A 12,887-nucleotide genomic window follows, 5' to 3' on the forward strand; every position below is an offset into this window, starting at 1 on the left:
ATTAAAAGAAAATGTTTAAACTGCTTCTTAAAAGGCATAAAATAGCATTTTGTGACACCATTTCTGACACTTTACTGCATTACCTTTAAGTAATCTAACAACATAATTATGACATTTCTAAATCAAGGTTAAGCAACCATTTGCATACAAATAAAATACTAAATTAAACTACAGTGCCTGCATCAGAAAACCAGGATATTGACTTTCTTGCTGCTACTGATGACAGTTACAGTAAGCAAAAGTAAAGCCATTAATTTGGTATAATATAAAGCATCTTGCACGTGTGCTATTTTAAAACATTATTTTAAAAGTGTATCACTAAATGGAGATCCTGTACTAGGAGTGGGAATCCAATGTATAACACACAATTACCCAGTAAATTATATACTCATAACATGCAACTGAATCATAATTTTCATTCTACAGAATAATAAAATAATCCAAGTTCTATTCTTTATCTTTTTCATAATTATTAAATGTAATTTAGTATATTAAATTAAATTCAGCAAAGGTGTCTAAGATATGCATTCATTTTGTGTAGTCTAAAACTATTTTTTAAAATTTAGTGTGTCTCTAAGTCCTATTTGTAAATGCCAGTGTATCACAAAATCAAATAATATGCTAAATATTGAATGTAACTTTTGCCTTCAGATTCAGATTCATTAAATGTATAGTAACTGTGTTTGTGTGCATAACAAACACTATACATTTCCAAAATGCCTTACCTTGAAAAATAACAGAAGCTTATTCTTAGCAATAATTGCAATTTTACAATAATTCAAATTTCTCATAATGAGAAGCATCATATCTGTGACTGCGACAGTTGTTACAAGTAAATGCTGCAATACATGTGTGTATTTTGCAAACATCAGTAGTACCGCCTAGACTTTCCTAGAATAAGTTACAGAATTTATTATTCCATTTTATTATGATTTGCTGTATCATTTGTGTTCCAAATTATACTTTACAGAGTTCTTTATTGAGATTACTCTGCATTCCATAAATATAGTAATAAAAGAACCTTCTCAAATACCACATTCATTCTGCTATTCAGAAACAAAGCATTTCATCTGCGTATTTCAGGTTGCATAGAAATCAAGGCTGCATACATAAAAAATGTCATATAAGACAAATTATAAATATATTTGGCAAGAGATTTACATTTGTGCACAACTCACAGTACTCATATACCAGTAGAAAATCTACTGAGATGTCAGAAATACTGAAACAATAAAAAACTATTTGCTCACTTAGAAGAAAAACAGTGTACATTTAGCGTGTGTGAGGTATTTGAGACAGCAGGCTTCTTAAATTTACCAGAAACACTAGGTAAACATGGGATTTTTTTATTGTGTAAAACATAGGAATCTCAAAATCCACCGCCTCATGAAAACTGCTCCTTACATATAAGAAAAGTTACAAATGAGAGGATATCATTCAGCCCATCTAGCTCATTATACCTTAACAGATTTTCATCACATACTGTAGATAAAAATATGGACATTTAATTTTGTGTTTGTATAATTTAATGTGGAGGACATTACACGTTTTTAAATGTAGGATTATAAACTTGTCCAAGTAAAGCAAACTATTCAATTCCATGGATCAATTAACCTCAGTTACACCTGTAATTACATGCTTGAAGAAACTATAGGGCAAGAATGCCAAAGATGTGACATTTTAACACTACGTTTTTGCTAATGGTGAAGAAAACATTCAATCCAAATTTCTATAGTTGGACTCAGGATTTGGTACTGATAAAACCAATTATATAGTGATGACAATGCTATGTATTTCCTGTATGACTCCAGAAACATGTGACACTTGAGTTAGAACATGTATTGTTAAGTGGGTGTGAAGCAGGATTATATTTTCTAAAATGAAAAAAGCTGTCCTTATTCAATCTCTTCACACACATCATAAACCAATTGTCTCGGAAGGTAGCCTCTGTACTCGCCTGTCACCGTGCTGGAGGACCCTGATGGATTTGATAAATTAACATGGCTAACCGACATTAGATCCTTAGCAGCCTGGCATGACAAACTGTACTGTGGCTCCAAACCAGACACTGAAGCTGATGGACATTTTTCTGAAGCAGCCCCAGCTACCTGCCTACAATTGAAAGAAGATCTTAAATATAACATATGCGTAGACAGCTTTTAAGCACAAAGCTTTTACACAGTAAAAATGAAAAAGCAGATCTAATCCTTAAGAATTTAATTTCTTAACCCATGACTTATCCAACAATCCATTTTCTAACTGCTTCTTCCAATTCCAGGTCACAGGGGAGCTGGAGCCTATCAGGGCAAGCAAACTGAGCAAGGCAGGGTACACGCTGGATGGGCCACGAGTCCTGTATCTGCAGGGCAGATATACAGACACACTTGGGCCAATTTTCCCAAAAGCCATTTAACCGGCCAGAATATTTTTGGACCGTGGGAGAAAACCAGAGTACTGGGAGGAAACTCACGCAAGCACGGATAGAACATACAAACTCCACGCAGAGACCACCCCAAATCCAGAACTGACCTCATGGCACCAGGGATGCAAATCACTGCCCCACTGTGTCATCCATGACTGATACTAGTAGGTAGGTCTCTTTTCAGGCCAAAAAGGCCCATGGGGTAACACTGGAGGTGGAGGTGATGTCGTCAGCATCAAGCTCCAGTCAGCTTATTACCCTGGAAGGATTAACTCCCAGTACTCATTTGGAAAGCAGGCCGAGGGGACCTGGGGGAATTAGAGCAAGCTACATCGCTTGCCTTTACCTGGGATTGAACGCCCTTGCCGTCTGAGCTGCCACAGCTCCCATGACTGATACTACAAAGTTCAAATAGAACTATAACTTACTGTATGTGTTCCTGAATCCAGTCTCTAGATACTTACCACTGGGTTTCTAGGCCTATTATCTGTGATTCTGGCAAGCACGAGAATGGGAAACTTGTCTCTTTTTTCACAAATGGTTTTACTTTTTCTTCTACACAGGAGGTCACCGATGCTTTGGCAACTGGAGGAGGGGACATGGCTGATGAGCCATGTTCATCCCTATTGAATTCCTGTTTGTTTCAAAGTAAACAACAAAAACCTCTCAATATGTCATTATACAATAATTGTAAGTTAAAAGTGTAAAGCTTGAATTGCATTATTCAAAGAATCTTATTATTGGTAATTGTCCTGAATTATTAAAACATGTTTCCCTAATTAATTGGTGACATACCCATCGTAAAAGTTTGCAAAAACAAATTAAAAACTATTTTATTAACAAGCAAAAACATTACAATGTATTAATTCCACTGTAGACAAAAATTAAGGTCCATTTAATAGCCAAATCAAATATGGCACACACCATATTACTCAAGTAATTTTTATAATAGTATAGTTATTGCTCAAAATAATAAAATAAAATAAATACACTTACAGCAAAGCTTACCAGTTCTTCTGCTCTAGACTGTGCAATTATCCTGTCACTCCGGTACTCAGAAAACTGCTCTGCATTTTCTTTAAATCAAAGGAGAAGGGGACAAGGTGACATACACAGTTCTTTGAAAATTTAAACTGCTTTGCATTCCTAATACTTAAATGAAAAAAATAAATAAACTTTGTTCAGATGAGATGTTTTTGCAAACATAAAAAACAATCTCATTTAAAAATATCAGTTATTAAAACTGCATGTTGCACTAAGAAATTTTCATTGGTTGGATCTCCAGATGAACCTCTTATTAGTCAACTCAGGGAGCATTAACAGATATTTCAAGGAACTTCCACAAGATGGCAGAATTTACAAGTACTGTACTGTAATTTACAAGACGGAGTAAAGTAGCTCCTCAGAACTGAAACTTCATTACTGTTTACAATAATATGCTTGCAGTTTCTGTTTCCATTGTTCACACCAACAAGTTCTAAAAGAGTTTTCAACTGTACCCCAGAGATCATTTCAAGAAACCTTGCGGGGGTTTTTTCTTTTCTACACCTCAAATTACTGGTATATCTTCCAAGTGGAAAATGGAAGTTGATGGTGTAATCAGCTCTTCACACTATTTACAGACATTATGTCCAAAATACCTGTAGAATGGAGATCCACAACAACACTTCTGAACTGCTGAGACAATACATCTCTATGTGCTGTTGCAGTGCCAGGTATTAACCCAAACATTTCCTCTGTTGTTTTCTCAAAATCTGTCTGCAGATAAAGAAAAACAACAGTTCTGCAATCTGATTAAATAACAAACCAAATAATAAATGTTGATAAGAATGCTGAGCAGTGGTCTTGGCCATTTGAAGTCACAGGGTAATTTTCCATGTGCTGAAATTATTTAATTCAAGCTAAAATATTTTTAATAACAACAAATCTTCACAGCTTCCCATCAAATTCAAAATTCTAACCTGTTACTGTATAGCTGACCTGCTTTGAGCCTTCTGTGTCTTATCAATGGGAAGCACCCATTAACTACAGGGGTGAGGATGCTGGTGATCATGCGTATATTTTGAATCAAAAATCAAGTTTTACACAGGTCCACATAAGGTACTTACCCATTTTGACTGAAGAAGATTCCTTAGTATCCTTCAAGAAGGCAGTGTGTTGCAGATATCTGGTTTAGGCTCAGTTCTCTTAATCTATTCAGTGATTTAGATACCTGTATACAGACACTCCCTGACTTACAAACGCTTCATTTACAAATGAATTCTCGTTGAAATATCATTCTTTTCACACTTTTGGCTTGTGAATATTCAGTTGTAGTTATAAACTGCAGAACAACTTTGTCCTGCAGATGATCGGATATTCATAACATCAGATTTTTGCAACACTGAATGACAGATACTCGTATAATGACAGAAGTGATATTTGTGCCACCAAGAACTGCAAAACATGTAATGCAGAAAATGAAAATATAAAAAATGTCTGGGTAAGGCCCAACTACAATGCAAAACTGGGCGTTACCAAGATCTAAATATGTCCTTAACAGAAACGATTTTGAAGGACAAGGAAAGAATTCTTGACCATGTTAAAAGATCTGCCCCAAACAAATAATGTGTTACTGGAAGATCAGCATCAGCATCATATATCTATCAGCCTTATTAGGTTGCTCTGTGGCTAAGGATCTGTGCCTGTGGCTGGAAGGTTGCCGGTTCAAATCCTGAGGAGGGCAGAGGGATCCTCTGTTGGGCCCCTGAGCAAGGCCCTTAACCCCAACTGCTCCAGGGGAACCGTATAAATGGCTGACCTTGCGCTCTGACCCCAAGCTTCTCTCCCTGTCTGTGTCTCATGGAGAGCAAGCTGGGGTATGTGAAAAGAAAAATTCCTAATACAAGAAATTGTATATGGCCAATAAAGTGATTTTATCTTATTCTGGAAAATTTACAAATATTTGAAACTGTAGTTTCAGTCAACATACCAGAAGGAGATCCTAGCCTCGGAAAATGTTAAAAAAGTGTAACAAGAATGATTCCTGGTCTTGGGGTATTGTTATATATGAAGTGTTTTAAGGTGCAGAATCTTTATAGGGGAGAAGAAAGGAGAATGGAAGAAGATTTGAGCAAAGCACAAGAAATCCAAGTTTATGAAAAGGGTCGACGAAGGGAAATATTTATTTCAGTTCAGTAGTGAAAAAGGGACAAGGACAAAATTGGTAATTAAATGGGAATTCATTTATGACAGAGACTAAGTCTTCTCTACGTAATAAGTTGTGAGTTCCAGCCATTAATTTAATGACCAACTCTTTCTTGAAGAGACTCTAGACTTCTTTAAGAAGTGTCCAAAATTGAGGATTCACTTATTGTAGCTACTTAAATTAACAAATTATTAAGAGGGGCCAAATGGTCTCTTCTCATTTGCAGCCTTACATCTTGAAATAGGTAGCACTATTGTTTTTTGCTTAAAAGGTTCAGATTGGGTCACTTTTCAAAATTATTTAAAATGCCATAACTTAACCATGATAACTTAATTGTGTGTCAAATCCTTTGTAAAATGTTAACATTTATATTTTATTATACATATTTAAAATACATTACTTAGCTCTTCACCATAAGTGATTTCTAAGGTCCATAAAGTGTGTGCCTGACAGCAGAACTGGTAGAAGCCCATTCAAAAACAAGCATTCTCTATGGCACTGCTTGTAAAATGTCTATGTATGTGACAGATCGAGGTTTAGACATACAAGTGCATTCCATTTTTTGCAGAGATCACCTTGGCGATAAACAATGTTCCTTTGCAGGACACTGAACTTTATAAATTATTCATCTGAATTTTATTTGTATTGATGTTATGTAAAGACTAGGCAAATGCTTGGCTGGATAATCATATAACATTGTCTGTGGTGTCCAACACTATACTGTATATTTTCATGAAAACCCCAGAAGGACAGAGGGACACTCAAAGAATGCCACAATACAGAATACACTTTCTGAAATTTCAAGAGGTGCATTATGTCCTGTAAAGAAAGGTGTAAAAGGCGCAACGTCTGGTTTAATAAAGCACAATATGTATAACACTTTACCTGCCAAGTTGTTGTAATCTTTTATGTCATTAATGCCATTATTTAAGACTTTAAATCCTTAAAGAGGATGTTCCCTTTGAAAAACTTGTTTGATGCAGACCATCCAAATATTCTAGCTTCCCTTTGCTTTTGTTTAGTAAAACCAGAAAAAGACCTTGAAACAACTAATTTCAATATCTGCTTTGTAACAGAATATGAATAATAAGGCAATAAAGGTCTGGTTTATATTAATTTAAAAAGACCAATAACGCAATGATAAATCCTGCATTTGAAATTATCACCGAAAAATGATACCATTACCGATTTGTATTGTTCTGAGCAGCAAATATTACAGATGTGATGTTAAGTATTGAGCTTATGCTCTGTGAACAGAGAATTAACAAACAACTTTAATACTGGTATCCTTCATAGCATGTAGCTCTATACAAAGACAGCATTAATATAATGAATTATTTCTCTACATCCACAGCACTGTTCTACGTGAAATGAGTTTATCACACCCAAAATCTGAATATGTAGTTGTGTTTCTTATGCAACTTTAAATTCCAACAAGATGTGGCTTTGAATTTTACCCATTCTGTTATTTATCTTTACCTTTTCTGTGACATATTTATCAGTCTGTGTTTCGTGAATCTTCTGTTTGGACAACAGGCTTACCTGTGAAGAAAAGCCTTACACAAAAAAAAAATGACAAGATCTGTGAAATTATTATGTATAATTTCTCACAATAAAAGTAATGAATAAGCAAACATTCGATCACACACTCAACAACAGGACAGGATCCATCTGAATTGATATATAACTTTGAATATAACTTTTTCAGTTTTTTGACTGTTGCCATAAATACATGGGAAATATTTTAATATTTACAATGTTTACTTATAGCATACAAATCAAATTAATTGCAGAACTGCTCAAATCATTATGCTTGGAGGGCCAGTCAGCAGGTTTGAAGCTAATGACTTCAACAGTTTAACAGTAGACTAAAAGCAGTAACACTACATACAGTGTAGTCAGTTAAGCATTTGGACAGTGACACAATTTGTGTTGTTTGGCTCTGTACTCCATCACATTGGATTTGAAATGAAACGATGACTATGAGGTTAAAGTGCAGAATGTCAGCTTTATTTAGAGGGTATTTACGTCTATACTGGGTGAACCATATAAGAATCACAGCCCTTTTTATACGTACGGACTGCAGTGTAAACCCTTTAAATGTTTATATAAAACACTTAAAATGTATAATGTTTTCGAATATTATAATAATCTGAAGACCATCTTTGGGATTACTGCAACGGGTCTGTAATGAATGGCGCATACTCTGCAAGTTTTTCACGTACTGTCACGTACTGTTTCACATACTGTCCTTAGAGAAATGCATGCACTTCTCCAAGGCTTGCAAAGTGAATAAGATGGGCAAAGTGAATAAGATTGCAGTTCATCTAGCAGCAGTATTTGTTCAAATGCCTTAATGTTGTAAAGCTGATAAATGAGAAATGCTTTCGCCTGCAACTGAAGATTGAAAGATTAAAGTATAACAATGTCACCAAGGAAAGAACTATCCCAAAGCCATTTTTCTTCTGATTGCAGCTTTACATCCTCTTTTTTCTCTTCTAATAATGATTTTATTTTGAATTGGACTTAAAAAAATCTCTGGATTTTAATTAAACTTAACCACAGACTTCCTGGTGATAGATCATCTCTGTATTCTGCATCCAGTTCTACAAACATGGTCATGATGAAGTTCACAATTCTGAGCACTGTTTGCATTACCTTCTTCAACCAAACTGAGTTTGTATATAAAATGTCTTGACGTACGGTTTTCTTGAAAGGCTGATAAAAAACAGGTCTTTCTTTGTCAGGCAAATTATTAGCAGTACGAATTAAGACACCGCTTCACACAATTCTCCAGTAGCAAACCGTTTCCCACTTTTGCAAACTAATTCTAAAATACCACAGTTTCACACAGGTGGCATTTTTCTTTACTAAAGATCCTTTTCTAAACAGGTCTTGTTGAACAGATAACTGATTTCTCAGTTCTTTGGTTTTGTCATTTCACAGACTTGTATACATGGAGTATGAAGTGGTGAGCTTCATTTTACAATGTCTTTTAAAACTATACTCCTTCTTTACAGCAACTGATTCTTGGCATATCAGGAAAACTACTTTAACTTCAGCAAAAAAAGTAGGCATCACTATTTTTTTCTGGAAATTGTTGATTATCTTTACTCCATTTTCATTTTCTCTGCTAAGCAGTATGAAACTGTTCTCACAAGGCACGTACAGTACTTAACTGTGTACACACTCGGAAAAAAAGAACACAGCTTTGAGTCCCAAATACACAAACTGCAGACAAGCAGTTTCTAAATTAGTGTAATGTTAAAGCACTCAGAAAATGTATTATGAACACATTTAAGATTGTCAATAAAATTCATTTTTTCCAAACCAGTAACTGTTTTTTTGTACATTCCTGTCCATTCTCAGTTTAGTGTCAAGCCAAATTTGGCCCATGTGCCATACTTTAAATGTCTCTAATTAAGTGTTAATTTAGGAGGCCTGTAGAAATGATTATTCAGGTGAATAATATCACAATATTTGATGAAAGAGCTCTTTATCTTGCTCTTTAAAAGACTTTTCAGGAAATATACTGAGATACTAAAATTGCATTAAATGCTATAGATTCTACTGCTCGTTTTCTGCATTTTCAATACTTAGCCTTATAAAATTAGTTTTTGATTTACTTATCAAATGAATCCTGCCCGGTTTGTTAGTGCACCACCAAAACCCATGTATTTGGACTTCAGTTTTCATATAATAAGATCAGTGCACGAAGGAACAAATCTATGCTAGTACATACAGTACATATTTATTACATTTATTTATGTTCCTTACAGTGCTCACCACCTCTAAGATTACATATTTCAACGCACAAATGTTTTTATCTTCTTCAACTATTTTCAAATGACAGTATGTGTAATCCTTCTTAATAAAGATACAAGATACAATGTTCACATTCACCAGCAAATGGCATTTATCAATGGGTATTTTTTTAGTATTTTATAGTGAAACATCACCATAATACTAAAAGACCAGCGTTCCCACTTTCACTAAAACCAAAATAAACATTAACAACACAAGTTAAAAGTACAGTGGTACCCCAAATTGTATACTGTAAGGTTCTGAAAAAAAATCATTAAAAAAATGATGATAAAATAAAAAATGATTGAAAAAAATCTCACTTTCTCAAATATGTGTATTTCTCGTACATAACAAAAACATAAAATCTGCACTTTTGGTATTTGATTCCTGTTTCATGGGAAAAAATCATATACATGGAAAAACACATTAAATAATGAGATAAGTAATAAAATACTGAAATTAAATAAAAAATTGATCAGTTAAATCATTCTCCTTAACTGAAAAAATACACTGATATCTACATCTCATTTACCTCACACATTTCCACCTGTATCAGTTACCACAATTATCTAAATAACATCACAGTTTAATAAACCTACAGAAATAGTACTATCAGAGGTAATATTATATGTGTCCAATTTAAAACTGAATGAATGCCATACTACTGATAACTAATCAAAACATCATCTTATAATCTAAATAACCACCTGCAATTTCTTTTTTTCTCCTTTCAGCCAGGGTAATTGTTTCCCCACTATGTATTACAGCATATGCTTAAGTTATTATGACTTAATGAAATCAAGAAACACACTGTACCTTCTGCATTACCAGCCCCCTTTGTTGAAGGAATCACTTTAAATGAGTGTGACAATTCTAAAGAATCTGTCATTTCACACATCAACCTGAAAACGAGAGAAAAAGAGAATGGTGAAAGGCCACTGAACCCTGCAACTTGGGAGGATTTCAATTTTAGGCTCAATGTGCTAGTGAACTTCAACAAAAGGTTTCAATTTTATTTCCTTGCTAAAGTTACTGTTGCAAAAAAAGTTGTGGCAAATGTGCATTTAATTTGTAGTGACCCTATACACAGCTAGGGTACTGTATTTCAGCTTGTAACTTAAAATGGTAAACATGCCCATAGATTGAAGAGTTGCAAAGTTAACACCAATTCATTAAAAGTAAGACTGAAATGAAAACGAAAACTGCATTTACTTCAGTTACTGGTACCGTTACGGAAATAACATGGAAAAAGCTCAATTGGATGAATACTTAAAAAACGATGGCATTTTAAGAGACAACGTGGATTAAAAAAAGGACAGGTCTTGCTTGTATAACTTCTACAATTCTTTGAATAAGCAACAAGTACATTAGAGAACACTATCATGGGGTGTGGGAATATGGCCAAAACTACCCAGCGATGTTGTTCAAGCCCTAGCTTCCTCGGGATGAGATCCCGAATTTGCTTTTAACTACAAAACGGGCGAGATGGACTGACTGACCTTCTCTAACCTTTTATGTTCTTATATTTAAATGTGCATAAAGGTTTTGATAAGGTCGTACCGTGACTAAATACATTACGATTTGATATATTTAGCAAACCTGATACTGTATGTTTGCAGGTGACACAAAAATAACCGAAGTCGCTAAGGAGTTGGGGAGTTGCCAAGTGAATAAAACCTAAACTGGTGTTTTTTAAGAAACGGCTGGATGAAATGTTCCTCTATTCATGACAGAACTAACAACCATTCATTAGCGAACCCGGCGGTCTTTTCTTGTTTGCAAAAGAACTCCAGAGAGTAACGAAGCATGACACACAGGTGATACAAAATCCCACGTATACTGTATATGCCTATAGGAGTTAAACTGTACAGACTATATGTACAGTTTTCAATTTATATAAGATGAACCGCTGTCTTATTAACAGGACCGATAAAAAACCCGCCTTTTCACCACAGCTGACTCCCTTACGTAAAGTGGCGGAACTTTTCTGACACGACGCCACATTATTAGACATTTTCAAATAGCATCCCATTCATACTACCCGACCTACCAAAAAAAGAAAGAAAATTAAATGTGTTAAGGAAAACCTAATAAACAGTATGGGAAACTGTGAAAGTATGTGATTTAAAACCTGGCTGTACCTATATATATAAGAGGTCAAATGTGCTGTTAACGTTGATGATAACGTTGTTGATAATATCGAAACTGAATCCTGTAACCCTGAGAACAGTCTTTTCTTCCTCGTCAAACCCCGTTACTAATAACGTTACCGTCCTTACCTCTTCGCGTAAAGGTCTTCATCATCGTCGGGATCCGAGTCAGGCACCACGGTTTCCATCATGTCGCCGTCGTCTTCGTCCATTCTATTTTATAAAATAAAGTTAATTCGTAGAAATATAATTTTATATTTACTGTACATTTTCCCTAAAACGTCTATGTTTTTTCTAGGAACACGGACAGCTTTTGCCATTTCTTACCTTGTACTATAGCGTGTTTTAGCCTCTGAACTCCTCAGTCCGCCACAGCAAGAGCGGGCCCTGCGCGCTCACACGAGAGCGTCGCTGAACTACAGTAAGAGAGATGACGAGATGTTTTTGTTCTCAAGGCTTAGTTTTTTTTTGTTGTGCTATACTTCTTTAAATAGTTTTATTTTTGTTAATAACGTATGTTTAAGATAGTGCGAATATGTATCAAACTGAAATTTTTTTGGAATGCATCGGATATGAGACTATTTTTTAAAGCCATAATGCTTGACAGACGTGGTGTTATCATGGCATGAATCTAGTCGAAATAGACCAAAAAATACAAAATGTAATCTTATTCAAGCCATGGTCTTCCTCATGTAGTAAAATAAACATTGCACAACAGAAGAACATGAGACTTACGAACATGAACTGGCCATTCTGTGTGTAAAGCATGTTTGGCTGCTTGTTAGGAGTTTTTCATTTAACAATCTAAAAGAGCGTGAAACGCAGATATTTGATAACCAGATGTGAAACATCTCCTCCAGTTTTATGTAGTACTTTTCTTCATAAAGACAATCAAAGCTTAATGTAGAGGGGGAACTACCTCTACCTCCACTGAAGTTACAGCACCCAACTAGGTGACCTATGGCTAACAGCCACCCTACACAGCAATTCTAGTAAAAAGGTGAGAAATTCAACAGCCAAGGGGAACCATAGGTAGGCCAGGAATTTAGCCAGGATTTTGTTTTTTAAGTTTATTTTATTGCACTATATGTTTGGGAGCTTTGGTTCATTGTATTTTAAAACAAATAACGATCATTAAGATTGAACTTTTTTCTCTACATCACAGGTTAAACCCACTATGTGATCAATGTAAGTAACACTGTCTCTGTACAGCATAATTGCATTATGTAATCACCTACTGTGTCTATACTGTTTGTGCACTTCAAAATGTTTTAGCTGCTTCATTTCCGAGAAGAGGATGGCACTGCATGTATGCAGCCACACT

At 35.0% G+C, this 12,887-nt stretch overlaps 1 protein-coding gene across 1 annotated transcript in view; it reads right to left on the minus strand.

Annotated features, from left to right (window-relative positions):
- LOC148837683 (uncharacterized) overlaps window positions 1-11,775 on the minus strand; it is a 31,002-nt gene extending 19,227 nt beyond the window's left edge. Inside the window, exons 1-7 of the mRNA XM_088910005.1 lie at window positions 11,693-11,775; window positions 10,230-10,315; window positions 7,089-7,165; window positions 4,063-4,180; window positions 3,431-3,498; window positions 2,887-3,056; window positions 1,958-2,118 (exon numbers count right to left, since the gene is read on the minus strand). Coding sequence (XP_088766131.1) covers window positions 1,958-2,118; window positions 2,887-3,056; window positions 3,431-3,498; window positions 4,063-4,180; window positions 7,089-7,165; window positions 10,230-10,315; window positions 11,693-11,775 — 763 coding nt within the window. The remainder of the gene's footprint in view (window positions 1-1,957; window positions 2,119-2,886; window positions 3,057-3,430; window positions 3,499-4,062; window positions 4,181-7,088; window positions 7,166-10,229; window positions 10,316-11,692) is intronic.
- Between the last annotated feature and the right edge of the window lie 1,112 nt (window positions 11,776-12,887).

This window comes from Atractosteus spatula, chromosome 3 (assembly GCF_055471065.1).
Source record: "Atractosteus spatula isolate fAtrSpa1 chromosome 3, fAtrSpa1.hap1, whole genome shotgun sequence".
In the NCBI taxonomy this organism is placed as follows: domain Eukaryota; kingdom Metazoa; phylum Chordata; class Actinopteri; order Semionotiformes; family Lepisosteidae; genus Atractosteus; species Atractosteus spatula.